Below are 25,219 nucleotides of genomic sequence, written 5' to 3' on the forward strand. Positions count from 1 at the left end.
TCTTCTTTAAATTGATGTATCAAAAGGAAAAATTAAACAGATTCACACCTCAGATTTTCTCTCAAAATCAGATTTTGCAGCAATCAAACAATTTCCAACACGATAAACAGAATCAGATACTCCGAACGATTTCTTTTTGAATCCTTTCAGCAAGACTGTGAACAAGGGGATCACGTCCTCAATGACAACGAGTGTGCTGTATTCTGATGAAAGCAAGTCTTAAGTCGGGAGACAAGCTGTTCTGGTAAATATTTTTTAAAAAATCATACTAATTTTGTGGTGAATTTAATGCACGTCATTAATGTTCCAAATCGTGCAATTTAAGTAACATTAAACAATAATGCCAAATGAGTGGTATTTTTTCACTTTGTGAAAAATGTTACTTAGTGTCATGGCACATTTATAAAAGAGTTTGAGATTTATTATACCAAGATCATTTCATAAATGACAATCTTGCATTGGAGCGATAATTTGACAATACGATAAATCTTAGCATTCTGTTAACTTCTACTGAATTCTGATTAAGCTTACATGTATACCTGATGGACAGCGTTTCCTTACGAGAATCACCTACCTACACAAGACACTCCATTACCAGAATAACCATCTAGACACGTGCAGAAAAATGATCCATTTGTGTTAGTGCAGTTAGCATCAGCATGGCAATTGTGAGCCAAATCAGAATACTCATCAGAAATAAGATCAGGGAAACATTCGTCTATATCTAAAAGGATCAGAACATTTTCAAACGTTACTGAGTGTCTAGTTTATCTAATATTCCTGAGTTAAGGCCTAGATGTCTAGTTTCCATACATCTATCATAGAATAGCATATTATGGTATAGGGTTTGGGTTAGCATAATTATAGTTAGCATAATGGTAATTGAACTGATTGGAGTGCAATTTGTTCTGAAATAATATGCTTAGCGCGAGTTTGATTTTAAATTACAAGTATGATTTTACACCACAATTGCACGACACTAAGTTCAATTACCACTTTATTACATTCATTTTGAAATTGCAAAATTCAGTGATTGAAATACAGGATTTTTTACCGTGTAGAAATAGTTATCGATTCAGTACTGAGCTGGAAAAGTTGTCTTTCATTTCCCTCTAATTATATTTATTTCTTTAAACAAGCCTTGAAATTTGATTGGTTGTTGTTTTTTAGTATTTTTTTTTCTCATTAGCTGAGAAAAGAAACGATTTCGAGCAAAAAGTGGTGTGACTCGTAAATAAATCGCACCACTGAGAACCAATCAGATTGCAAGCATCCCCGGTGATTTCAAATGGATGTAATAATGGGTGGAAGGAATTTCTTATGTCATTTGAACGTTGATTTGTTGGCTTTAGATTGTCTTCGTCAGCTAACCCTTTCGCTCCCAAGATCTAAATAACAATTGTCATCAAAATCTAAATAACAATTGTCATCTTAAGTATTGCAACTCCGAGAATTTGGTATCCTTTAATCCTTGTTTCTTCTTGAAAATATATTAATATTGTTGGGTGAACTTCCTTTTTGGTTACTCTAAGGAGTGAATGGTTAAGGAATAAAAATTTATGTAGAAATTTTTCTCTATTACCTGAGCAAATTACACCGTCTCCTGAATACCCGTAATGACACGCGCAGTAAAATGATCCTTTGGTGTTTGTGCAGTTTGCATCGTTGTGGCAATTGTGGGAATACTGAGTGATGTGATTTGATGCGAGGCTCTGAGTCTGACATTCACTAACATCTGTGTATAAAAAGCAATACTACTTCATAAATGAGTTATTTTCTTAATTGACTCGGTACTGAGGTAATATTTTGTTGCTAACGAAGATAAAGATGGCCCAATGTATAGGTGTTGCAGCAGTTAAAATAAGACCAAGATTGTCATGGTCATACAAATGTATGTATGATCTCGTGTTTAGAGAGGGAGTAGTTACAAAATAAGAACTATGTGAACTATGTTAACATCGACTAATGCTTCAGTATGTACCACGCTTTGTTGGGTTTTATGCAGTCAATATATCGGTGTCATGGCTGATTTTACAAGGCTTCTTTAAACTGTATAGCGATGAACTTACTGAACTTAGTATTGTTAGAGTACTTTAAGGTAAACCAAACATCTGAAAACGAGATATACATGTATATAAATGTATATGCAGCAACTAAGATGGTCACTCAGCATAGAGTACAAGAGTACATGGAGTGAATGAAAACGACAAATCTCGTTTCAATAAGCTTAAGCCCGACTGTCACTAAACTACTGTAGACTTTACAATATTAAAAAGCTGAAAGAACATGGATTTTGACCAATCTGATGCAAATCTATGAAAGGAACACAGACGGGGAACATTTGTTCCCCACTTCGTAAATGTTAGCAATATTATGAGTACCCAGAAGAGAAGAACCGTCAAGTTATGACGCATTTGCTGACGTACTCTAAACCGAGCCGAAGTTCTCAACACACCTACAATGAAAATACTTATTAAAGTTTCTGGTTATGAGTAGAAATAAGCGGTCCATTGAGCTTACCTTCACAACTGACCCCATCTCCAGAGTATCCCGTATGACACGTGCAATAAAATGATCCTTTGGTATTGGTGCAATTTGCGTCAGCGTGACAGTTGTGTTTACCAGTAATGCATTCCTCGATATCTAACGATGAAAAGGTTAGAGTAACTGCATCTGTTTTACTAAATGAATCCATGATGTGCAAGTTCTTCACTGGTTTTAGTCATCTTAGAAGGAATATCCTAAGTTTTTCGATCGTAAATCTCCGTGGCAAGAAATCCCAGCGTCATCATGAGCTTCTAAAGAGCCTTTTAAAAAACCTTAACAGAAACATACCTGTGCAGATTTCTCCTAATCCAGAGAAACCATGAAGGCATGTGCAGTAGTAAGATCCTTTTGTGTTGGTACAGTTAGCGTTCTCGTCACATATGTGAGCCAAGTGTTTATGCTCAGATGACAATCCCGGTGGGTGGCATTCATTTATATCTTTGGAATAAAATAGGCCTCATCAGCTTTATTGTTTGGTAAGCTAGTTACGACAGTTAATGCTTTGCCAGAATATCTCGCAAAAAATTAATAACTATTCACGTAAGACAGACATTCCTTCTCCACGTACACACGCAAACGTACCTGTGCACTCGACACCATTTCCAGAATACCCCGTGTGACAGGTGCAATCAAATGACCCTTTAGTGTTGGTACAGTTGGCATCACTGTGGCAGTTGTGTTTAAGATATTTGTATTCATCTGGTATTTTTTCAGGAAGACATTCATTCACATCTATGGAATGAAATATACAAAAACATCTCTACATGCATTTTTTTCTATAGAGTACACATTTCAACTCAATTTATCCTATCATACAACATTGGTTTAAGCGCCGGAGATGTTTCATACACTATCACACTTGGTCCAAAAAAGAACCAAAAAATTTTCGCTTTGAGACAAAGTTAGTAGCTTCAAGATTGCCTGTCATCTATTTACCAATCGACAGTGTGAAAGCTGTCAAACGAAAACTAGCAATGATCAAATATCACTCTCATTGCGTGATACTTAACTTTACCTTTACAGAGAACTCCATCTCCGGAGTATCCCGTATGACAACTGCAGTAAAATGATCCTTTTGTGTTAGTGCAGTTGGCATCAGCGTGACAGTCGTTTGCTCCAGATGTGCATTCATCGATATCTATGAAGGCAAAGTGTGAAAGAATATTATGTTTTCTGCTCTTTACAGGTTCCTAAGAAATCTGGTAACAGAGTTTTAAATTCATGTTTGGTGCGTTAACCGCAAACGTCAAACCGTGGCTAGCAGTTTCAGGTTATGAGTTAGAAGTTAGAGATTTTGAGCTTTTTGGCTTGAGAAAGTCGTCATGTCCGCTGCCATCTTAAATCACACAAAGGATGGGGTCCTTCATTTCGGACAAAAAGTACGCGCTAAATTTCGAACAGGAAGCCTAATGGCGGCAAGGGAGTTGACCAGTCTGAAACTGCCTTACCCGAAGTTCAAACGGGGACAGCAAATGGCGAACATGACCGTTGAAGTCTGGTCACGTGACATCTAGCGGTTTGCGATCGCACGTATTCAGAAAAACACGTGGATCTAAAACTCTAATTGTGTTTCGTAGGGAGGTATGTGCATTAAATTCAATGTAGTTTGTAGTTTTAAGCCTTCTGTAAATTGTACTTTCTATAAAAATTGTAGCGCTGTGGTAACGTCATGTAAGTAAAGCAGTATTGGGGCTTACTGTACGATTAATCTAGTGATGTAATATAATAGTGTAAGTTAATGTCTGTCTGTACTTAATCTCTGTTAAGTAATACACGATAATCAAATATTAAATAGGTCTCAATAAAGTCCTGTCTCAGTTTTCACTAGGGTTAACCCAGTTTGACTAATACAATTTACCCTCCCAACTGTTAAGGTTTTCTTTTTGTATTCTGACGAAAATTAGATTTACAGTTACCCGAAGTACTGTTCATCACTTGTTGTTCGACCACTTAATACCATCGCAAAGTGTAAACTTTACAAAACATGTAGGAACAGCTTTCCTGATGCAGCATTACCTTGACACAAGACGCCATGTCCAGTGTATCCCGTATGACAACTGCAGTAGAATGATCCTTTCGTGTTCGTGCAATTAGCATCCACATGGCAGTTATCTACTTCAGTAGCGCATTCTTCTATGTCTGACATGCAAGAAAACGAAAAACTGCAGTTAAAAAGTACAAACATACTTTGCAATTAGTTGATTCCTCTATTCAGCTGTGATTCATTTTCCAGAAGGATTTTGAAAACTCAAGTGAGTCAGTTATGACTTTTAACGAGAAATCCGTTCCCTTGGGTCTAACCAGCGATTTAGGGAGAAAAGTTAGAGAGAAAAAAAGTGGCACTCGTGCACACCAAAGAATAGTTTAAACAGATAGCTCGAACATTTTAGAAATATACTAAAATTATTAGGTCAAAATTTTATCGCTATGTAATCTTGAAGACCTTAGCAAGTATTAATATAGTTGAAGATCTGGAGGTTAATATAACTGTGTATGCTATGTTCACTTCATATTGCATACTATGTGCACTTCCTATTTCTTGATAAGTCGGCCGAGTATGAATTTCTTTGAAATTCATGCAAATTGCATCAGGGAATCTGTGATGCAATTTGTTATCATTTGATGTAGTTTACTCGTATGAAACAGATAATACGAAATATGGATCAGGAGTTCCAGGATCTGCTCCTCCTCCATAGTTCTCATGTAGGAACACATTCCGTTCCGCCGACAGGATCCCATGCACACTCTGCCCATCTGACGGTCAATCAAACCAGATGGCATATGAAACCCTGTACACGTGAAAATACGGTTTCAAATAGTTTAACCTATAATGCTTGCTTGGGTAGGACCGACGTGAATAGATAAATATTGTTGGTGACATTAATGGCATTATGACGCATCCTTTACCTACCTACACAGGATACTCCATTACCGGAATAACCACTAAGACATGTACAGTAGAATGATCCTTTTGTGTTGGTACAGTTTGCATCATCGTGACAATTATGAGTCAAATAAGCATGCTGGCTAGAGTTCAGATTGGGAAAACACTCATCCATATCTAAATAGGGAAAACGTACTTATTTCATTACAAACTCTTTATTCCGTGAAAATTATAATTAGGTTCAAATGATTATGTGGTGTATACTTTTTTTGTTCGAACGACTTTAGGGTGGAACTCTCGACTGTCAAAACTTTCCCTGCTGCTTTTGGCGTCATTTTTGCTTATTCCAGTTTTGGACCGTGATGCCACCATTGCCGTGAATTCTAGTTTAAGTCAAACTGGTGAACCGTCTGTAGCGAGATCTCTCTAACAAAAATTAAGCCGGCTGTGTTGATGCTTATTTTGTGACTTGTTGAGTTTTTATAAGTAACGTCGAAGTTTGCGGTCAATTTTTGCACTATTCTCAATTAGAGACTGCTTCATAACTACAAGCGAGAGTGCTGATCAGGTTTTTTTATTACTCAGTTACCGATTGGTGAAGAAGAAATCAAAAAGGCCAAAGTCAGAAGTTTAGTGATGTTGTCTTTTAAAAACTACCATATTTCATTATCGATGTTTACTTACCTTCACAAATTAGACCGTCTCCGGAGAAGCCGTGATGACACGTGCAGTAAAATGAACCTTTGGTATTTGTGCAGTTTGCATCTTCGTGGCAATTGTGGCGATAATTGCTGTGATAAGGTGCCAGACTTTCAGACTGACATTCGCTTATATCTGAGAATAAAGATTATCACGTAAAGGAGTCATCTCTGCAACTCTTTTATGAAGGGGCTAAGAAATCGAAGGTTTTCAATGTTAAAATACAAAATTGAGAACATTCAGCCTACCTTGGCAGGTGACTCCATCACCAGAGTATCCTGTCGGACAGGTACAATAGAATGAACCTCTAGTGTTGGTACAGTTGGCGTCAGCATGACAGTTCTGTCTTCCAGTTGTGCACTCATCGATATCTAATAAGAAAAAAGTACTTGTCTGAGCAAATTACGTATAATTATAGAATCGAACATTACCTGATAACAAAAGGAACTACAAGGAAGCTAAGACATAATATAACTCAACAATATATGGTATTGATATATCACCGAAGACAATTTTAGGTATTTGCTGCATGAACACGCGTGCATAAGTTAAACCACAAGCACCAACCGAAGTAAGAAAATTCTGATCAGTAATGTTCAAAAGGCTCATCATTAACCTTCAAAATCCAAGCAGAAAATATTGTCATGGAAAGCCTTATTCTGGTTCTTCTTGATGTCGGTTATACGCTCACGCTTACACCAGTTTTGAAGCAGACACCGACCATCACACACATGTTCTCCGTGAAAATATACCTGTACAGTTCGTTCCTGATCCAGAGTATCCTTCCAGACATGTGCAGTAGTAAGATCCTTCTGTGTTTGTGCAGTTGCCATCATCGTGACAAATATGAGCAAAGCCCTGGTGCTCAGACGACAATCCTGATGAGTCGCATTCGTTTATATCTTTATACAAAAGGAAGAATAGTGTCAACTGATAAGAAGAATAGTGTCAGTCTGTGTCAACTGATAAGTTGAAATGAAGTGAGAATATGAGTCGTAAATTGATTTATTCTCTAGATACAATTATCCCCTTACCTGTGCAATCTACTCCATCACCAGAATATCCCGCATGACAGGAGCAGAGGAAGGAACCTTTAGTGTTGGAACAGTTGGCGTCAGCATGACAGTTGTTCTCAAGGTGGTTATATTCATCAGATATCTGATCTGGGAAACACTCGTCCACATCTGAAATGAAATAATTTCAAGTCTTATTAGGAATGATGATAGACGATGATCTCTCCGGACTGAAATTTCTTTTTTAGCGAGAATTAATCTCCCCATACAGCGCAGGCCTCGGAGTTATCAAGAGATTTTATGTCAATTGAAAATATGTACACTACTTAAATTTTACAAACTCTGACTACACACACACATGAGACATTCAATGCGAAAAGTTTATCTTAAGATGAGTCAGCCAGTCTTGTAGTATACGGACCCTGATACAATCTTAACATGTGTCCACTGACACTAAGGGTTCTACAAAAAGAACCTATGCTTCGCTAGATACGAAAAACCACAACAAAAATGACTCTTTAGTAATGGCCACAATATATGTGGAAAAGTATTCCTCATTTACTGCAGCAGCTCAATACCTCGAGGAAGGGGTAAACTAATTTGGTTACACAGCTAATCACAGAGAAAAAAATCAATTAACGTAATTGGTCAATTGACGTAATTTCATGGAGTTGGAAAACGAAAATTACAACATATATAAAAAAAAGTGGTCAAACTTAGAGTGATTAGACTGGCCAACTTAGAGTGATTTAATTTTCCCGCGAAACGCCAGATGCCACGCAAACCTCTTTGACATGCCATCAGAATATAAATTTCTGACTGATTCGTTTCCATGTCACTCGAACGTCATTAATTACATGTTGTTATACATTATCATATATTGATAAGCCATCTTATGATTAACCTATCGCTTGTCTGACATTGAATTGAAATTACCCGTGCACGTGATTCCATTCCCAGAGTAACCATGGAGACAAATGCAGTGAAAAGAACCTTTGGTGTTCGTACAGTTGGCATCAACATGACAGTTGTCGGTATTAATGGCACATTCCTCAATGTCTGAAAAGGGATTTATAATATTTTACATTCCAGCAAAGTGAATGATGCAGCTTGGTTTTTAGGAAGACAAAAATATTAGTAGCGTTGATTCGGAGCAACTGTATACCAAAATTAAAGCAACTGTATACCAAAATGTTGAAGAATGAAAACAGCCTCTTTTAAAATGGACGCCGCGATAGAGAATAAAAACAAGAAATAAAACAAGTGGTGCTACAACGTACCATTGCAGAGGACTCCGTTGCCAGTGTAACCAGAATGACATGCACAATAAAATGAACCTTTCGTGTTTGTGCAGTTGGCATGATGATGACAGTTATCTATACTTGTGGTACATTCTTCAACGTCTGAAATGGAAGAACTGTTCTCGTGAAAACGAAATTGATTTGATATCTTGAGGCCTGAAATACTCGATCAAAAGTAAAGAAGGAAGGTTAAAACTGAACACACTCCTTCCCTATTTTCATAGTGTATCGCAGTGTGAGGTATGGTTAATTAATGAAACTTTACTTAGGAATTAATTTCAAGCTTTTTTCAGCTTTTTCAAGGTTTAAAAGGTTTTTTTGAACCAGTTTGGCTTTTATGTTTCTTTGCCTTTATTCCTCATCATAATCTGAGACACAAGAACGTAAAAATCAAATTGATTTGAAGCCATGGAGAAGATGTATTCATAACATATACGATTACATCGCATATTTGAGAGGTCTTGGTAATTGTTAGAAAGGTATAAAATGGAACTCATCTTGATAGCGCCCTTTCGCCAATTAATTTATCTCATAAGATCTAAGTTTCCTCAAAAATTACCCCAGGCAAGAAGACGATATTCTTCGTAACTCGGTCAAATATTTTCTCTCGCGCACGATTGGTCTAAACACATCACGTGAATAAATATTCTCCACCTAAAGATGAGGAATATTCGATGTTATTATCCAACTACACTTCGTAGAGTTCAAATAACGTAATAGACGAGTACAAATATCACGCGGTATTTGTACTCTAGAGTACCGGTTAAACAGGTTTTCTTGCATCGCGCAAGGGAAGAATTGGATTGTAGTTACGAAAAAAAATCATATTTCCGACGACGAAGAGTCAGAATGGCTGGCAAATATACATCCAAGTTTATTAGATGAATCGAATGAAGAAAAGCAGCTAGACGACCTGGAAATTTCTTCATTTATTGAAGAAAATAGAAACAGCAACACGACAACGCGCCAATTCTGTTCCACTCCCCATACTTCTGTCACGCACTCCCCGTCAATAAATATCCGCGAAATTCGCCCGCACTGAAATATATAACAGTTTGGCGTGTTGGATAATAAATAACTTATTAGACGTTTTGTTGTGTAGTATCGCTGAGTATTTTTACTCGTTATTTGTATTTTGACTCGCCCTAAGGGCTCGTCAAAATACGGCACAACTCGTAAAAATACTCAGCGATACTACAAAACAAAACGTCTAACAAGATATATATATTCCCTAAGCGACATCCTTTAATTTTCAAATCCTACGGTAAAAGTCGTTTCAAACTTAACTCAAGACGAGAGAACGTTTTGCTGTTGTCACAGAAGTGACTTATTTGTTTGTTCTGATTCCGTTGCCGTGAACACTGAAAAGTGAACATCCCACGCTGTAAACTATATGCTGATCGTGAACATTTTGTCCTGTTCGTTGCAAAAAATTAATATTTGAAGCATGAAAAACACAATATCCTCCATTCGGCGCGAAAATATACTCGTTCGTTTGTCCTTGGACATTATCTGTTCCTCCCAGTTTTCCTCGAGCTTAGGTCGAACTTCGCTCTCGGAAAGATGTTCGCTTCTCATGACGGATATATCTGCCAACAAACAATCCAGCATATTTTTACACCAAGTAGAGGCTATTATTCATATATGGATCAGGAGGTCGCGTGACATCAAGTTACTCTTATTGTGACACGATCAAAAGCGAAAGTGTGCTTACCGTGGCAAATTACCCCATCCCCGGAATAACCATCTAGACACGTGCAATAAAACGATCCTTCTGTGTTGGTGCAGGTTGCATCCATGTGGCAGCTATCTAGAGCGGTTTCGCATTCTTTCACATCTGCAGAGAAGAATATACTTTCGAATATCTCGCCTGGGCGTTTTCGCCAAGATTCGAACAAATCAATTCAAACTTGTGATTTTGAGGTTCCTTGCCTACACAACTGACACCATTTCCTAAAAATCCGTCAAGACACGTACAGTAAAATGATCCTTCAGAATTAGTGCAGTTGGCATGGGGATGACAGTTGTGAGAGTCGTGATTCTGAAGGATTTTGATGCTAACAACGCCACATTCATCGATATCTTATCAGGAAAGAGCCATAAAACCAATTATTTTCTTCAAAATGATTCTTATCCCTTACTGCATTAAATTTATGACAAACGGAGAGCAGAATAGGCAAAATATCCTTAGAGCCTTTAAAAGTCATTGTTATAAGGAGCATTCTTTTCTTAGAGATCTTATGTACTATTGGTGTCATTTCATTGAATATTCACGAACACAGAAATACTCATCGGATCATGATGACGGTGACGTTTCGAGCGTTAGCTCTTCGTCATTCGCTCTGACAAAGGGCTAACCCTTGAAACGTCAGCTTTTAAACTCTTTACGGTGGCAATTTACATTATAATCTTAGTTGATAAGTTACCTTGTTACCCCCACCGACGCAGCACCACAGTTTCTTTAGAAACTTACCCCCCTTTATTAGGTGAATGAAGATTTTGTAAAGGACAAAACCCAGTTATAAGTGCTGCAACGATCACTTTGGCGATATTGAACTCATGTCTAATCACCTGAACACGTAACTCCATCACCAGAATATCCAGAGTGACAAGTGCAATGAAACGATCCTTTGGTGTTGGTGCAGTTAGCAATAGGATGACAATTGTGTTTTCCGCCATTTGAGCACTCATTGATATCTAAAGAATGAATAATTTATACCTTTACTTTAAAGTCGCGCACTCAACGAAGCTTATTTTTGACACTCATAGGTGTTTAGAGGACCCTCTTATTATTCAGATTTTGTTAAGGTGATGTCCTTCAAGAGATTAGCACCCACAAAGGGACCATCCTGTGAGTAAACAGAACAGTTTATTTCCCATCTCGAGGGACAACACTGAGACTTTCATATCGAACATATTGTGTTATACAATTTCTTTAACAAGGACCAAGAACCCAAAGCCTACTCACAACTCAAACTTAGATCCAGAAATAAAGAGCGAGTGTTTATTCATCTATAACATTCCTCACCATCACAGTATAAGCCATTTCCAGAAAATCCGTTTAGACATGTGCAGTGGTAAGATCCCTCAGTGTTTGTGGAGTTAGCATGATCGTGACATATGTGACCTAAGTGCTGGTGCTCAGATGACAACCCGGGTCGGTTGCACTCGTTGATGTCTTTGGAAAAAGGTAGTTTAAACAGAATGAGATATAAAGAAACGTGCTTCTGATAGTAATTTCTATATTTCTTTTTCATCTAGAAATCCACTTGGATGTTAATGTTTAACTTAGTAAGTGGGGCCACTAAACGCACAATGAAATCAAATATGGTAGAAATGAAACGAGAGGATTTGTAATACATCAGTGGGTAGTTAACAAACAAAAGCACATTTCCGTTTGCTGTGCGGACGAACTGAATTAAATTTATTACTCGAATTATTCAGTTGCATTTGTTGGAAACACAAGGAAGTTAGGGTACTGTCAACTCTGTGACTGGGAACTCCAAATTCAGATTTGCGTATTTTAGCATTCTCTGCGTAACGAAAGTGATGGAAAAGGGAGCAGTAATCTATCTATCTTGGCATAAGTAGGTCGTTTTCCTTTAGTTAACACTGCTTCCTTGAATATAATCGTATAGTATCTTTCAATCATCTTATAAGTGAACATTTGTTTCATCGTTTTACTTTACAATTTACTGCTTTTTTATGATAAGGTATCTGAAAATTTAAATTATTCAACTTGCAAAGATAATTTAACATGTTTCTCGCTTTCACTGACTATTACTATCCGTTTGTCTTACCGACACATGCGACCCCATCACCAGAGTATCCCGATGGACACGTTCAGCGAAATGATCCTTTTGGGTTGGTGCAGTTGGCGTAAGCATGACAGTTGTTCCCAAATTGAAAGTCACCTACAGATTCACACTCGTCCACATCTAAAGTTTAAACAGTAATGCTTAAAAGATTTTCCTTTCAGTTCAGGGTATCAAATAGAAGGATGTGAACCCTCTAAAAGGATTGTCGCTAAGCGCCACCTGCCGGCGATCGCTCGATGACGTTGAACTTACGCATTTACAGTCTCTCGATATCAAACGCTATTGTCTAACTGAAAAAAATTGGAATATCTGCCTGAATAACCTTTTCATTCGTGCAACTTCCATGAGTATTGGGTATGATTGAAATAAAACGCTGTTTTAAGTTCATGTTTATCGAGACTCATGATTTCCGTTTCTTGCGTCTAACATCTTGTAAACAAGAAGCTTAGTAGGTCCATACCCAAAGCTTTGCGAATGACTGAGAACAAATTGTCGTTACTAGGCTGGCTCTTTCGTTGCACAGAAAGCACCTCTGAGGAGCCATCTTTGAACCGCGTCACTTGAAATTTCAGCCGACAGCCTTACGTCTTAGCGACAACCCTGCGCTAAAGTGAAACAAGAGAATGACTAAAACGGCCCTTGCTTTTTAAAGTTTAAATTGTGGTGTGAATTCCATCGGTTCTGAAAAGAATGTACCAAAACTTTAACTCATCTGCGAACGTTCTCTATAACTCTTAAAGTTAAATCATATTTCACAATTCAGTTGACAGAATACAAGTACTGATGGTTGAGGAAGACTAAGACTCTGACCACAAAGACAGCGTTTTCCTTGTTCAAAGTCAATTTTTCTTGAACAACAAAGCAAGTTTTTGCCTTTGCTTGGCCAACAGCAATTGCCCTAAATTTTCCTCATAGCAGTTTCAGCCCGGATTCTTGGGATCAGTTTGTTCATTAATCCAATTACTGTCCTTCTTACCGGTTGTCTAACTTCTCTCGGGGGCTTTGATTGGTTTGTCGCTTTTCATGAAAAGTTTGATGAGAATCAGCGAGATTATCACAAACAGACGCTAAATTCATTGTTCTCTTTGTTAAATACCATGCACAATTATGTCATAACAGCAATAGTGTGCAGGTACTGTTTACTTAGCTCTACGGTTGGTATCGCAGCGTCTAGCATCATAATTGTTACAGTTAGCCATAGAACAGACATTAAAACTGCACATTGGGAGCAGTAATATTAATAACAGCGATGGATCAGGCGTTACTAAAAAAAACACTGCACGAACGTAACTTACACATTTAAATGATTAATTAGGGGCAGTATAGCATATGCAATTAATGTTAAGGAGCTTAAAGCTTTAGATACCAGCGTAAATGTTATCATCTCATCGCGTTATTGATTTAGCTCAGTGTATGTGCATAGGGGAAAAGGTGCTTTTTCATGCAACTGTTTGGTACAACTGATATTTCTTGAAATTCTATCAGTTTCTTAGCTGTCCCTCTTGAGTAAGACTTCGTTACAACAAGAATTTCTCAGTTAGCTAGTCATCATTTTTGTTAAACCTACGATCAGAACTATTGAAACAATTAAAAAAAAAAGGTTAACGAGAACCTACGCAAGTATGTCCACGTCATGTGACATGTGCATGGTGGTGATTAATCCGTTAGTGCTGCTGCACTTATATCAATTGATTATCTAAGTGAAAGAGATATAACAAAGGATCACGAGGGACTATCGTCGACCTTAAAGAGAAGGCATATAGTCTAATAATTTATTTTGTTGTAAATCTTCCTTAAAACTCGCCTAATGTACCTAAAAAGTCCTGAGGATGAAAACACCTAATTACATGTAACAGAGAAAATAAAGTCTGATGCCTTAAAATGTACAATTAAGCCAAAACAGATTTAATTTCCTGAAATGCCTTGCATTTGTAATTGCCGCTCATAAAAGTCTAGGTCGATTTAAAGTTTAGGAAATAATTCTTCAGAACAAGTTGCACAAAATGTGTTGTTACATGAACGAATACTGCTAAAATTTCCATGGGGAAAACGGCAAAGCACTCATGAACCTCAAGATAAAATTAATACACAGCAATATCAATGCAAGATTGAAGCATGCGTTAGGCAATGTTATGAAACCTTTTAGGAAGCGAAGCGACCTTCGGCCTGTGTGTTAGAGAGTAACCGTCAGGTTAGTACATTAGCAACAATTAACTGATTTCTTAGGAATAAAGTGCAATTAGTATTTAAAAACAGGCTACATAGGTTGCACCAGTTTAGGTTTGATTTACGTCCACAAGGAACGCAGCTATAGACTCACTATGCATAACCGAAATTATTATCTTGACTGAAATTCTACTTTATCACAGGGATGCCTTGATTTCACCTGGTAATAACGTAGTAAAAGTCATATGTGATACCTACGTTTATAGACAAATTCGACATAAGATCGTCGGGAAAAAAACATGCACGATTAAGTGCATGTTTTTTTTGCCCTTTCCACTTCCTTTACTTTCTTGCTCTTTGATTTACATCCTAAAAGAAATAAAATTAATGCTCAGTTGTACTCACAAACCTAAGAGTACATGAGCTGCCTGCGTTTTCTTGAAACCTGTGATGATCTGTTTAACCCGGTACTGAAAAATGCTATCATTCACGAAGTGCAGAAATTTGGTCTTTAGTGCCCACATCTTTATATGTTTCTTACTTGTTTTATGATTGTGTGTATAGGGAACTACAACTGTATGCAGACAAGACTAGCTCATATAGCCTCTGGGTTTAAGACAAGACTAACTCATATAGCCTCAGGGTTTAATTTTGGCCTTCGAAGCGAAAGGTGGCAAGGATTATTGCAATTCAGCCTTCCCGAACCTGATATTTAGACGGCTCTCATCTTTACTTCTAGGCCAAGAGGCACCATCAGCCAGTGCTGAGAGCTATTTTTTGATCCGAAATCCACTGCGTCTCCCAAGTGAAAGAGTACAACAACTGGCCTAGTGCGAGTATTTTAGAGCAGTTACCTCATCCATACAGCATTCTTGATCTCATCACATTCGGTACCGTTGACTTTGTTCCCCACTGACATCGTTGAATCGCTAGAACCGCTCAGATATGTTTAAATACACTGAAAAACTTGCAAAAAGTTTGTTTTCAACAGTTAGCCATATACTATGCTCTGAATGAAAAAATAATGCAAATTGACACAATGATAAATTTTCTTACCTTAATTGGTACATTGAAGCTAAATCCTGTTGAGAGGTAGTGTTACAATGCGTCTGTATCGCGAATGGTGGGGCGATTTGGGTGATATGCGAGTAACTCCTGATCCATATTGCGTTTGCTGAATATGACATTGCACACTTTTCGGACAAATGCAGTACTTTGCAAGGCTCACGGTTTGCTTTGTAAAGCCCGATTTGCCAAGGACAATGTCATATTACAACAAACATACTATTCGAAATAAGTTATTAAATCCATGCAGTATGATAATTTTTGTATGATATATTTTGATAACTCTTACCAGTACATGAAACTCCGTTTCCCGTGTACCCATTGTCACAAGTGCAATAATACGACCCGTCGGTGTTGTTACAGTACCCATCTGCATGACAGTCGTGAAGATTAAGAGAGCATTCGTCTATGTCTGAAATCAAACGGCGCAACGTCGTAAATAATGGCTATTACGTTAAAATGAGCTACTTCCTCGTAAGGGTGTCAAAATGGTGGATTCGGATATGGTGAATAATAAAAAGCTTTTCTTTGTTTACATAATTATTTAGTGAAATTCGCAAAAAAGGGAAAAGGAAACGTCAAAATTATGCGACCTAATTGGTTGACTCAGCTATATTTTCGAATGCCCACCATAAATTGACGGGGAAACACAATAGAGAATATAACACGTTGGCGAGATGATATAAATTTTATGTTCGAGCGGCATTACCAATATCTTGCTCGTACCCTGCGATTACTCGTGGGATAAAATTCGTGCCACTAGAACATAAAATGCACTTCTTTGAGCTCACTTGTAATGTTCTCTTTATTATATGGACGATAAATATACTTAGCAGGTATTGAAAAGCTGGCTCTTATGCACTGAACACAGGGTATCAACATAAATAAAATACCCAATTTTTTTTTTATTAAAAAAATTTGATTAATTTTTTAAACATAAACTAGAGAGCAGCACTTTTGCGAACAGTAGTTGTAAAACTTCTTTATTCTCCGACGCGCTTCGTCTAACTGTCGTAGACTTCTCAGGGAGTTTTACAAGTATAACTAGACACCCGTATTTATAGGCCAAAGTTAGTGGCCATTACGGGGGCCAATGACCACAGCACGGGCTGATACTCAGGTTACGGTTAATCAGAATTCACAGACAGAAACTGAATTACGTAGGTTTGTGTTTAAAATTTTAAAATTCTGAAACTGTACGGTTTTTGAAATTAAAATCTTCAATTGAACAGTTCTTTTAGGAAACATCAACACTTAAAAATCATGCTAACCGCTTGAAAAATGAAGCGAAAGACTAACAAATTTGTAGCATTTATGAGAACCGTATGGCAGGTTTCCTTGAATTGTTGTATTAGAAAATACCTAGCTTCGTGTCTGAAGATTGTACGATTTCATTCAAAACAAAATCCGCCATTGAACAACACTTTTTGCACATATCAACACTTCAAATAATATTTACCGTTCTCATAAATTAAGAGTCCCCAACGTGGCAAAGCCTCAGTTGAAGTCAGAAAACTCAGTTTTCTTTTCAGTCATAATCCGCATCGCGCTTGGTAACGAAGGATCGTCAACTTCAAACTAATTTCGTCGCTTTTAAGAGCTACCTGCTGGTTTTTTTCGAAACAAGTGTTATTCAGTTTATTTGCTTTTCGTTTTGAGCTGCAGAAGGTCTCTCTTAATCGGGATAGAGCAGAAAAACAATCTTGAAAGTTTTGAAACCTCGCGGCCAAACTCGACGGGAAATTTTCAGTGACAATGACGTCAGCCTGAGCCATCTCTATGAACCATCCACTTCTTTTCATAAAATATTAGCCAGTCAGCGCGTGTTATCATGTAGCTATGTTATAACAACTACTGACTCGGAATTGAATCTTTAGATACTTCTACTTTCAGCCTCTTTTCACGACAAACCTTTGAAGGCCGTTCAGCCTCTTTACGACGAACGGAGAGAATAAACTCCTCGTGCTTCTCATCGAAAAAAATTCTTTGAACAGTTTCGAATCTCGCTGGTTTGCGTTTTTGTTCTGCGTGCTTTCTATGCCACATAACCATCCTCAGAAGTTCCTCACTAATCTTTTGTTAATAATGCGACTCAATAAACAGCGGATTTTAATAAGGTTGAATGACATCGCCATGATATGCTTAAAGCGTGAAAAAACATGATACACGGCCCCTGATCGGACGGCGTTTTCCTCTCCTGTGAAAAAAGCGCTAGGCGCCATTTGATTGGCTCTAAGCTTCTTCGACCAGCTTGCTAATGAAAATTTATTACGCGCCTTTTCAAGATGCAAATCTCAGCATTTAAATAATAAGGAAAGGGAAGGGCTAAGTGCAGTTTGGCCGCATGTAACCATCATTCATAATTATTACTCCTCAACAAACCTGTGCAGTTCACGCCATCTCCACTATATCCTTGTTTACAGGTGCAGACATAAGATCCTCTAGTATTGGCACAAGTGGCATTAATGTGACAGTTGTCCGTATTTTCGACGCATTCGTTGACGTCTTTATATTAAACATGAAAAGAGAATTAGATACATTAACAGAAAGGGCTGTAAGAAATCTAGGTAGGGCAGCCTATACTTTTTGGCTGAGAGCACTGATGACCATACGAAAAAAAAAAATAAAGAAAAGGACCAACCAGAAAGATACGAACGAGGGTCTCCTTAGATAGACGTCATGGTCTTAAGAAATACTTGACAGCATATACGGTAATTAACAAATAAGGTCACTGAGGTATCCAAAAAGAAATGCAGTCATACATCGAAAGAAAATTCGGGGACAGAGAGGTACCATCAGATAAATGTAAAAAAATGACGTTTTCACATGAGGTTATTTTTAGCGTGAGATGGAACGGGGTCTGCTTCCCCGGACGTCCACACTGTGGATTCCTAACGTAACTTGGTATCTTTTCCAAAGTTATTCCAATAATAAAAAACCTCCCCGCTGTTCTCCAATATCTCAATGTAACTATGCCCTCTTCTAGTTAGCCTGAGCCATCTATTTTAAACTAGGCAATTCAGGTCATCCCAACAAAGTTGATAGCGGTCGTTTGTTCACATGAACGGATCGATGTTACTCTTTAAGGGCACCTCTTGGAAAAAAAAGCTTTCGTTTCAAAGACTTTCTATGAATAACTTTGGTGAAGTTGACGTTTTCCGTAGCCTGGACCAGGAGCCTCCCCGTTCTTTGTCCCCTCATTTTCTCTTGTATATATGTACACCCCGTTATTACCTGAGCAAGAGACACCATTGCCGGAATATCCCATTTGACATTCACACCGAAAGGAGCCGTCTGTATTTATGCATTCACCATCTGCGTGGCAATTATGAGCGCCCACTTGACATTCGTTTATATCTGAAAGTGTTTAAAACTATTGATTAAAACTTCATCGTTCATTCAAGGTACGTTTAACATTTACAGCATTGTACCTGTGCACGTGACTCCATCTCCTGTGTACACCGATATACATGTACAGCGGAACGATCCATGTGTATTAGTACAGCTGGCATTAACATGACAGTTATGCCTATAGGCCAAGTTATCGGTTTCGCACTCATTGATATCTGGAAAACATACAACACAGTGAGAGATTTGGTAGCGAAAGCTCATGAGAAATATCACAGATAGTTGCTTGGATTTACCACGTAGGCTTAAATTTTAGAATGATGATTTCCAATGAAACTTTTATCACACCCACCCCTGGGGAAAGCGCAAAAGGTTTTTATCAGCTAATAGCTAAGGAATATAGATTTGAATGAAGCTCAAGAGCCCAACCGCATTCATCAAAATACTTTCTCAGAGGGGAAGGATCTTAGCGCTGTATTATTGAGTTCAGTTTACCTTTTCCTCAGAATTTAAATGTGTCCAATCGCTCACGATTCATATTTTGGCCAGATAATGTATTTTCAATCTGGTATGAAAGACCTACACTTACCAACACAATTAAAGCCATCTCCGAAAAAGCCAGATTCACACCTGCACTCAAAGTGGGTAAGCGTGTTTATACATAATGCGTCCTCATGGCAGTTATCAAGGTTTAAGTCACATTCATTAAAATCTGTAAAGTATCAGGCAAAGCACAGTGCAAATGAATGTATGTATGTACAAAATGTTAACAGTGGATAGCTTTGAAGGTGCACTCTGATTGGCTATTCAAGCTCCATATAACCTTTAGTCTTCACCTCCTAGCAAACCACCACCACTAGCGACCTCCCTAATGGTTCATGAGCTGTCCATTTTTACAAAGAGATCAAAGCAAAGAAAGCAATCAAATTACGAGGGCAGTTATTTAGAGTCTTTAGTGCTTTATTTATGTTTATGAGCTCATTAAAACAGTATCAATCTGAATTCTTCATGAACGCTTCGAATGAATCTGTTCACTATTACTTGTAACTTTTTATCCACTGCATCTCCTTCCTCCTATGTCTTTCATTGGAACACACGCTTTGTAGACAAAGGCGGTATTTTAGTCACTTTATGGAGCCACCTACATGTTTTCTACATCATGTCAATTTGCCCTATGTATAAAGGTAAACATTTCTAAGGACTGATAGATTTAACTGCAATTTCCTACCTTTGTACCACGTACAGGATTTACCGTCCCCAGTGTAACTCAACATACAGGTACATTGATATGAGCCCGCAGTGTTAGCACATGTGGCATTGGCATGGCAGATATTAGGTTGAAGGCATTCGTTTTCATCTGTTAGCGGTAATGAGGACAAGAAATACAACAGTGTTTAAACATTCTATTAATGAAGGTGTGCTCTCGGAGAGCTTACATAAAGTACATTTCTCACGGTGATCTCTTACCCTCTGCCAACCATGTCATATGAAATCCTTCATACTCTTTGTCTCCATCTGTTTCAAAGACAATCCTCATCGGTCCAACTGTAGATATATCTGGCGGAAGTACATCTGAGCAAAATGTGCCTTTTGCTGGTGCGTCTTCAGTATTTCCTTCCTGCACTTTTACCCAATCATATTCGCAATTTTCTTTTGTTTCCAACACAAATGTATGAAATGTTAGTGTGATGTCATATCCTGGACCAAGGTCAATAATCCACTCGCACTTAGCAACGTTTGGATAGTTTTGCGGATGATTTGGGGACATAATGGTGCCATTGACTGTCGAGAAAGTCACTTTGCAAATACCTAGATAAATATACATATTTGCTTATAAACTTTGAGTGTTCGATTTTTTAAAATTACTTTTTATAGTGGCCGAATTGCCTTACACTCTCTTGGAAGGAATAGTATTCCGCAGCTCTATCAACTGACTCTAATGACTCGTAGTCAGGCGAGGAAAATGAATGATCAAGCGTAGCCATTCACATAGCATAATGGTTTAATTGTTTGATATGTTTTAGTGCCCTCTCATTAGTACTGCTGTAGGTTCAAGAGGTACCCAACATAAAAATTCATCCCAATAACATCAACAGAGACAGAAAAATCTAAATTCCAGGAACACGAATGGTTGTAATCAAGAGGCTAAACACGCGGCAGGAATAGCAAGTTATCATCGTTATGCATAAATGGCGACGCTCGACCTCGTCGCCTGACTGGCAGTAAGGTAGCTCAAACATACATGCATACATACTTTATTGGCTCGTCCCCACGGGGCTTTTCAGAGTCAATAAGTCACTTGCAGAACTCAACTCTAATATTGCGATTGATTCCCGATCTTGACCCTAACGATTAAACGTTCATTTATCCAAAATAGATTTTTTATTTAAAAGTCTCTTACTGATGATAAGGCGTGTTCCAGAGAGATGCAATAAGTAGTCAGAAGTCAGAGAACTAACCCGGCTTTGCTCTTTATTCTATGGCATAGAAAATTAAGCCAATCAGAATAAAGGAAAGCTGGTGCGTATTCTCTGCTGTTACAGGTTGTCTTCCCATTGTATGCTACAGTTCTATTCCCTCCAAAATTTATCTATTGGGGTCATTCCCAGATTATTCAAACCGTTTGACCATAATATTTTGTCTATTTTTTCCTCAGTCTGATTGGTTCTGATAGCGGGCAGTATTATCCCAGTTGGCCCGCTCTGAGCGGGCTGTATCCCCTTCGTTACAATTTTTCATAAATACATCTTGTTTTACTGGCTGGGTAGCATTTTTAAGCGAAGACTTCGGTCACGCCCTTCAGCCGATGAGCAACAATACTCTCTTCTCTCTCTGTCTCAAGTCACTTCGGTTTTTCAAAAATTGATTTTGAAATAAATATTGTGGTAACAAATTTGTTTTTCAACTAGAATGACACGCGGCCTAAAACTATTTGTAATTTGATAATTCTTCACAAAAAGTAACTTAGGGACTAGGTTAAAACTTAAAAGGAGAGGTATTTGTTTAATAACGATTACATTAATTAATTACAATCTGATCTTCATCCATTAAATACCTGAATTCTCCAAAAGATTTTGTTCATTTGTGAAACGTTGAACGAAGTGTTGAGATCTTCGATAAATAAATATACTTTCGCTCATTGTCACTGCAATTTGGACATTTCTTTCTTCCATAAATTTCACAACAACAAAAAAAAACATGCAATTGAATTCACTTTCAATTTGACTTTCCGTGACATTTAGAACTGAACAGAGGTAAATATTCGAAGATTAATTGTCGTTGGAAATGAATGATACATACTTTTACCATTCATTAGTTGTATTCTGTGACATTAATTTCACTTGTCAAACGTCTTAAAGTAAGAGAGTAAGAGTGGTGAAAGTCCTTTGAAATGGTCTGAGGGCATGTTGAATTATTTTGTTCCGCACATTGTATTTTCTGTGAGATTGTTAAAAAGTAGTTTTGCAATCTTTTTCTTGTATATCACGGAATATCTCACATGGCACGGTTTTATCTCCGTGTAAACGCTCGCCAAAAGGCTCATGTATTGCAATCGAGAATATACAAGTGTTTTATAGATTTTTCATGGTATACCACTCGAAAGCATTACATAACTAATACGTATTCCTACCTTGATGTTTTGCTATAAATCCTCGGTTTTGGTGCTTGCTGTCTGTATGCATATGGACGAGGAGTGAGTTACTCGAAGAAACAATCGTTTGCTGTTCATGTGGCGGTAGAGAGCTGCCACAAAGGCGCATAACAACGTCAGTGCTTCCGAAGGAACCTTCGGTTACCGCGACATAGTCAGATGGACAATTGCCAGCTTCTTCGTCCTGTTAAGTATTGAGAAATTGGAAACCTTTTATTCCGTTTTTCTTATCTCAGTTTCGATATCTACTATGACAAAATGGAATTTCTGGCGTTTGAGTGCCAACGAATACGCCGGAAATTAAATATTTCTGCCGCACGAGAGCAACAGGACAAGGGCCTGGGCCCTTCAGTATAGATGCATTATGGGTCTAGTGATACGATTATTAAAGCTTGTGATTGCACGTGGGCAATCATTCTAGGCCGACACCTTCTCAGCTATTGTTAAGTTTATTTATTTATTTTTTGTAAGTATGCATATAGCCAGTAAGAAGGTTACGGGAGCTTGTGCCTGGTTCCTACCCAGATTTCCTGTCTCTTTTTCCCTACGGGGTTTTTTACAGCAGGTTTTTTCTGGCAACCGTTCTAAGCACGATGTTTGTTAGTGGTTGCTAAGCTCTCGGTATGTCTTTTTGTCTCGTGCTATGATAACGATTGCTGAAAATGCAATGGTTTTGAGTATGTGTTCCTTCATTATTGTACGCTGGTGCTCGGCCGAAACATGCAAAATAAACGTAATGGTTCAATATATTAGTGTCTGTTGAGTAGTGTAGCTGAAATCACTTGCTTTATTGCAGGAAAAGAATTGCTACAACAGCATTGCCAAGAGATGATTGCAATTTCATCTTTCATTGGCCATTACATGAGGTAAAAGATAAAGTTACTTGGTAATGGAAATGCGTTTCTAACGTGAGATGTATTTGGGGTTGAAGACAGGAGAAAAAAGTTCTTACCGGAACGGCGTCCATCTGCAAAAGAAGAGGAAAGACCTTTAGAACGTACAATATTGCTTGCCAAAAGATACATCAAATACATACTTTAATGCCATAACCGTTCTTACCGCAAAGTCTTCAAAGTTTAATTCAATGCGGTTTCCTTGTGACACCTGGACCAGCCAGTAACAGTCCATGTCTGGTTTGTAGTGTTGTGGATAGTCTTCAGGCTTAACTGTACCTGACCAGGTCGTTATATTTTGGATAGCACATGTTTCTGCATCCGTAACAGTAAATACTGAAACCGAAGAATTTATAGAGTCATGATCAGCTTCTCAATATATATGGATTCTACATGTATATTTTACCCTTGTGGCGGCACTCTTTACCAAATAGCAAAGGTGCGAGAGCTTAATGCCTTGGCTACTGATTCTAAAAATTAGCTCCTAGAAAGTCCGCCTTCTCGGTCAAACGAAATTCATACTTGAATTACATTACGACTTTTCCCAAGTAGAGCTTTGCCGAGTAGCCTACTTGATTTTGCCTGGTACAACTTTTGTCGTACAGTCATTAAAAAAAGAGGCCGTTCGACTACTTCCGCCTTAATTTCGATTTCATTCGAGAACAAAGCTCACGCACTTAGACGAAACAGTTAAGAAATATGTTACCTGATATCAAGAGCAGCGAAGAGGACAGAGGAAAGTTAAAAAAATTCACTGCCATCTCAGTTGAAGTAGAAAACCATTTGTGTTATGCTGATTATTCTTGTCCTGATCGAGGATCTAAATATCTCTCTGAAGAAGACGGGTCTGTTATCTCTCTACGGAGGCAAAGAAATATTCTTCAGCAGTATTCAAATTGTGTCCTTTTCTTCATTTGTACCACATCGTTTCAAAATCATTCATATAGCTATCATTTTCATCTATTTTTATACGTACCTAAGTGTAATCAGCTGAGTTTCGTAAAACCACAAGACAGGTGATTTAGATGATTAAATGTAGATAACTTCCGGCTAAGGCACTTCCTCTATAAATGATTCATAATCGTTTTTTATGCATGGAAAAAATTTACTTTTTGCGAAAGTTGCAGCTTAGGATTTGCCAGCTTGTAACATTTTATCTTTATTTATCCTGCATCGCTGATGAATTTTTTTGAGGGCCCACGAGGACGCCAAAGAGTTCAACAGTTTGTTTTTGCGATTCCGCTAGATTCAATCTCGCGAAACCCCAAAAACCATTCTTTATATTACGTGTCCTAATAGAAATTTGAAACTGCATAATCCAAAAATTGAAATGTTTTATGTTTAGATAAACGCAAACTTGTTATTTGCAAGTATCTTTCGGTGCTTTAAGCACAATTTAAGGTCCTCATCATCTGTACTCTTTGTACATGGGCGTCGTCTTATACACAAGATATTCCAAAATTTGTATTTGTTGTTAGAGAACAGTGTTGTAGTGCCCGTTATCGCGTAATTTTTTTTTCATTTGGTTTACTACTTGCGTCCTTTTACTTCTTTTTTATAATGAAATATTTCTTACAGTACATGGAACTACTTTAATTTACGTTCAATTTCAGGGAGAAATTGTCTAAAAAACACAGCTATAGTTTCTCTTAGGATTAAAATCGGTAATAGTGATGGTAAATTACATACCTTTACTTGGTACGTGGTCATCAAGTCAGTAAGATCCTTAGAAGAGGCCTCACAGCTATAGATTCTCTTAGGATTAAAATCGGTAATAGTGATGGTAAATTACATACCTTTACTTTGTTCGCGGTCATCAAGTTAGTAAGATCC

The 25,219-nt window shown here is 37.8% G+C and overlaps 1 protein-coding gene across 4 annotated transcripts in view; it reads right to left on the reverse strand.

Annotated features, from left to right (window-relative positions):
- Nucleotides 1–25,219, reverse strand: part of LOC111324123 (uncharacterized) — an 80,129-nt gene extending 54,910 nt beyond the window's left edge. Inside the window, exons 1-26 of one of the 4 annotated variants that reach the window (XM_088733221.1) lie at nt 25,076–25,219; nt 24,093–24,244; nt 23,553–23,722; nt 23,446–23,460; nt 22,473–22,677; nt 20,309–20,650; nt 20,070–20,198; nt 19,431–19,553; nt 18,925–19,059; nt 18,728–18,850; nt 17,876–17,998; nt 15,783–15,905; nt 8,424–8,546; nt 8,080–8,202; nt 7,165–7,314; nt 6,883–7,032; nt 6,379–6,501; nt 6,116–6,265; nt 5,459–5,608; nt 4,564–4,686; nt 3,563–3,685; nt 3,130–3,279; nt 2,836–2,985; nt 2,521–2,643; nt 1,583–1,735; nt 575–724 (exon numbers count right to left, since the gene is read on the reverse strand). In XM_088733221.1, coding sequence (XP_088589347.1) covers nt 575–724; nt 1,583–1,735; nt 2,521–2,643; nt 2,836–2,985; nt 3,130–3,279; nt 3,563–3,685; nt 4,564–4,686; nt 5,459–5,608; nt 6,116–6,265; nt 6,379–6,501; nt 6,883–7,032; nt 7,165–7,314; nt 8,080–8,202; nt 8,424–8,546; nt 15,783–15,905; nt 17,876–17,998; nt 18,728–18,850; nt 18,925–19,059; nt 19,431–19,553; nt 20,070–20,198; nt 20,309–20,650; nt 22,473–22,677; nt 23,446–23,460; nt 23,553–23,722; nt 24,093–24,147 — 3,484 coding nt within the window. In that variant the 5' untranslated portion in view covers nt 24,148–24,244; nt 25,076–25,219. Of the gene's footprint in view, nt 1–574; nt 725–1,582; nt 1,736–2,520; nt 2,644–2,835; nt 2,986–3,129; nt 3,280–3,562; nt 3,686–4,563; nt 4,687–5,458; nt 5,609–6,115; nt 6,266–6,378; nt 6,502–6,882; nt 7,033–7,164; nt 7,315–8,079; nt 8,203–8,423; nt 8,547–10,158; nt 10,282–11,015; nt 11,142–11,472; nt 11,623–12,244; nt 12,383–13,878; nt 13,991–14,686; nt 14,917–15,782; nt 15,906–17,875; nt 17,999–18,727; nt 18,851–18,924; nt 19,060–19,430; nt 19,554–20,069; nt 20,199–20,308; nt 20,651–22,472; nt 22,678–23,445; nt 23,461–23,552; nt 23,723–24,092; nt 24,245–24,362; nt 24,427–25,075 lie in introns of those variants that run through there. The other 3 variants (XM_088733222.1, XM_088733224.1, XM_088733223.1) reach the window with 3 other exon arrangements.

Source organism: Stylophora pistillata, chromosome 9 (assembly GCF_964205215.1).
Source record: "Stylophora pistillata chromosome 9, jaStyPist1.2, whole genome shotgun sequence".
Lineage (NCBI taxonomy): Eukaryota > Metazoa > Cnidaria > Anthozoa > Scleractinia > Pocilloporidae > Stylophora > Stylophora pistillata.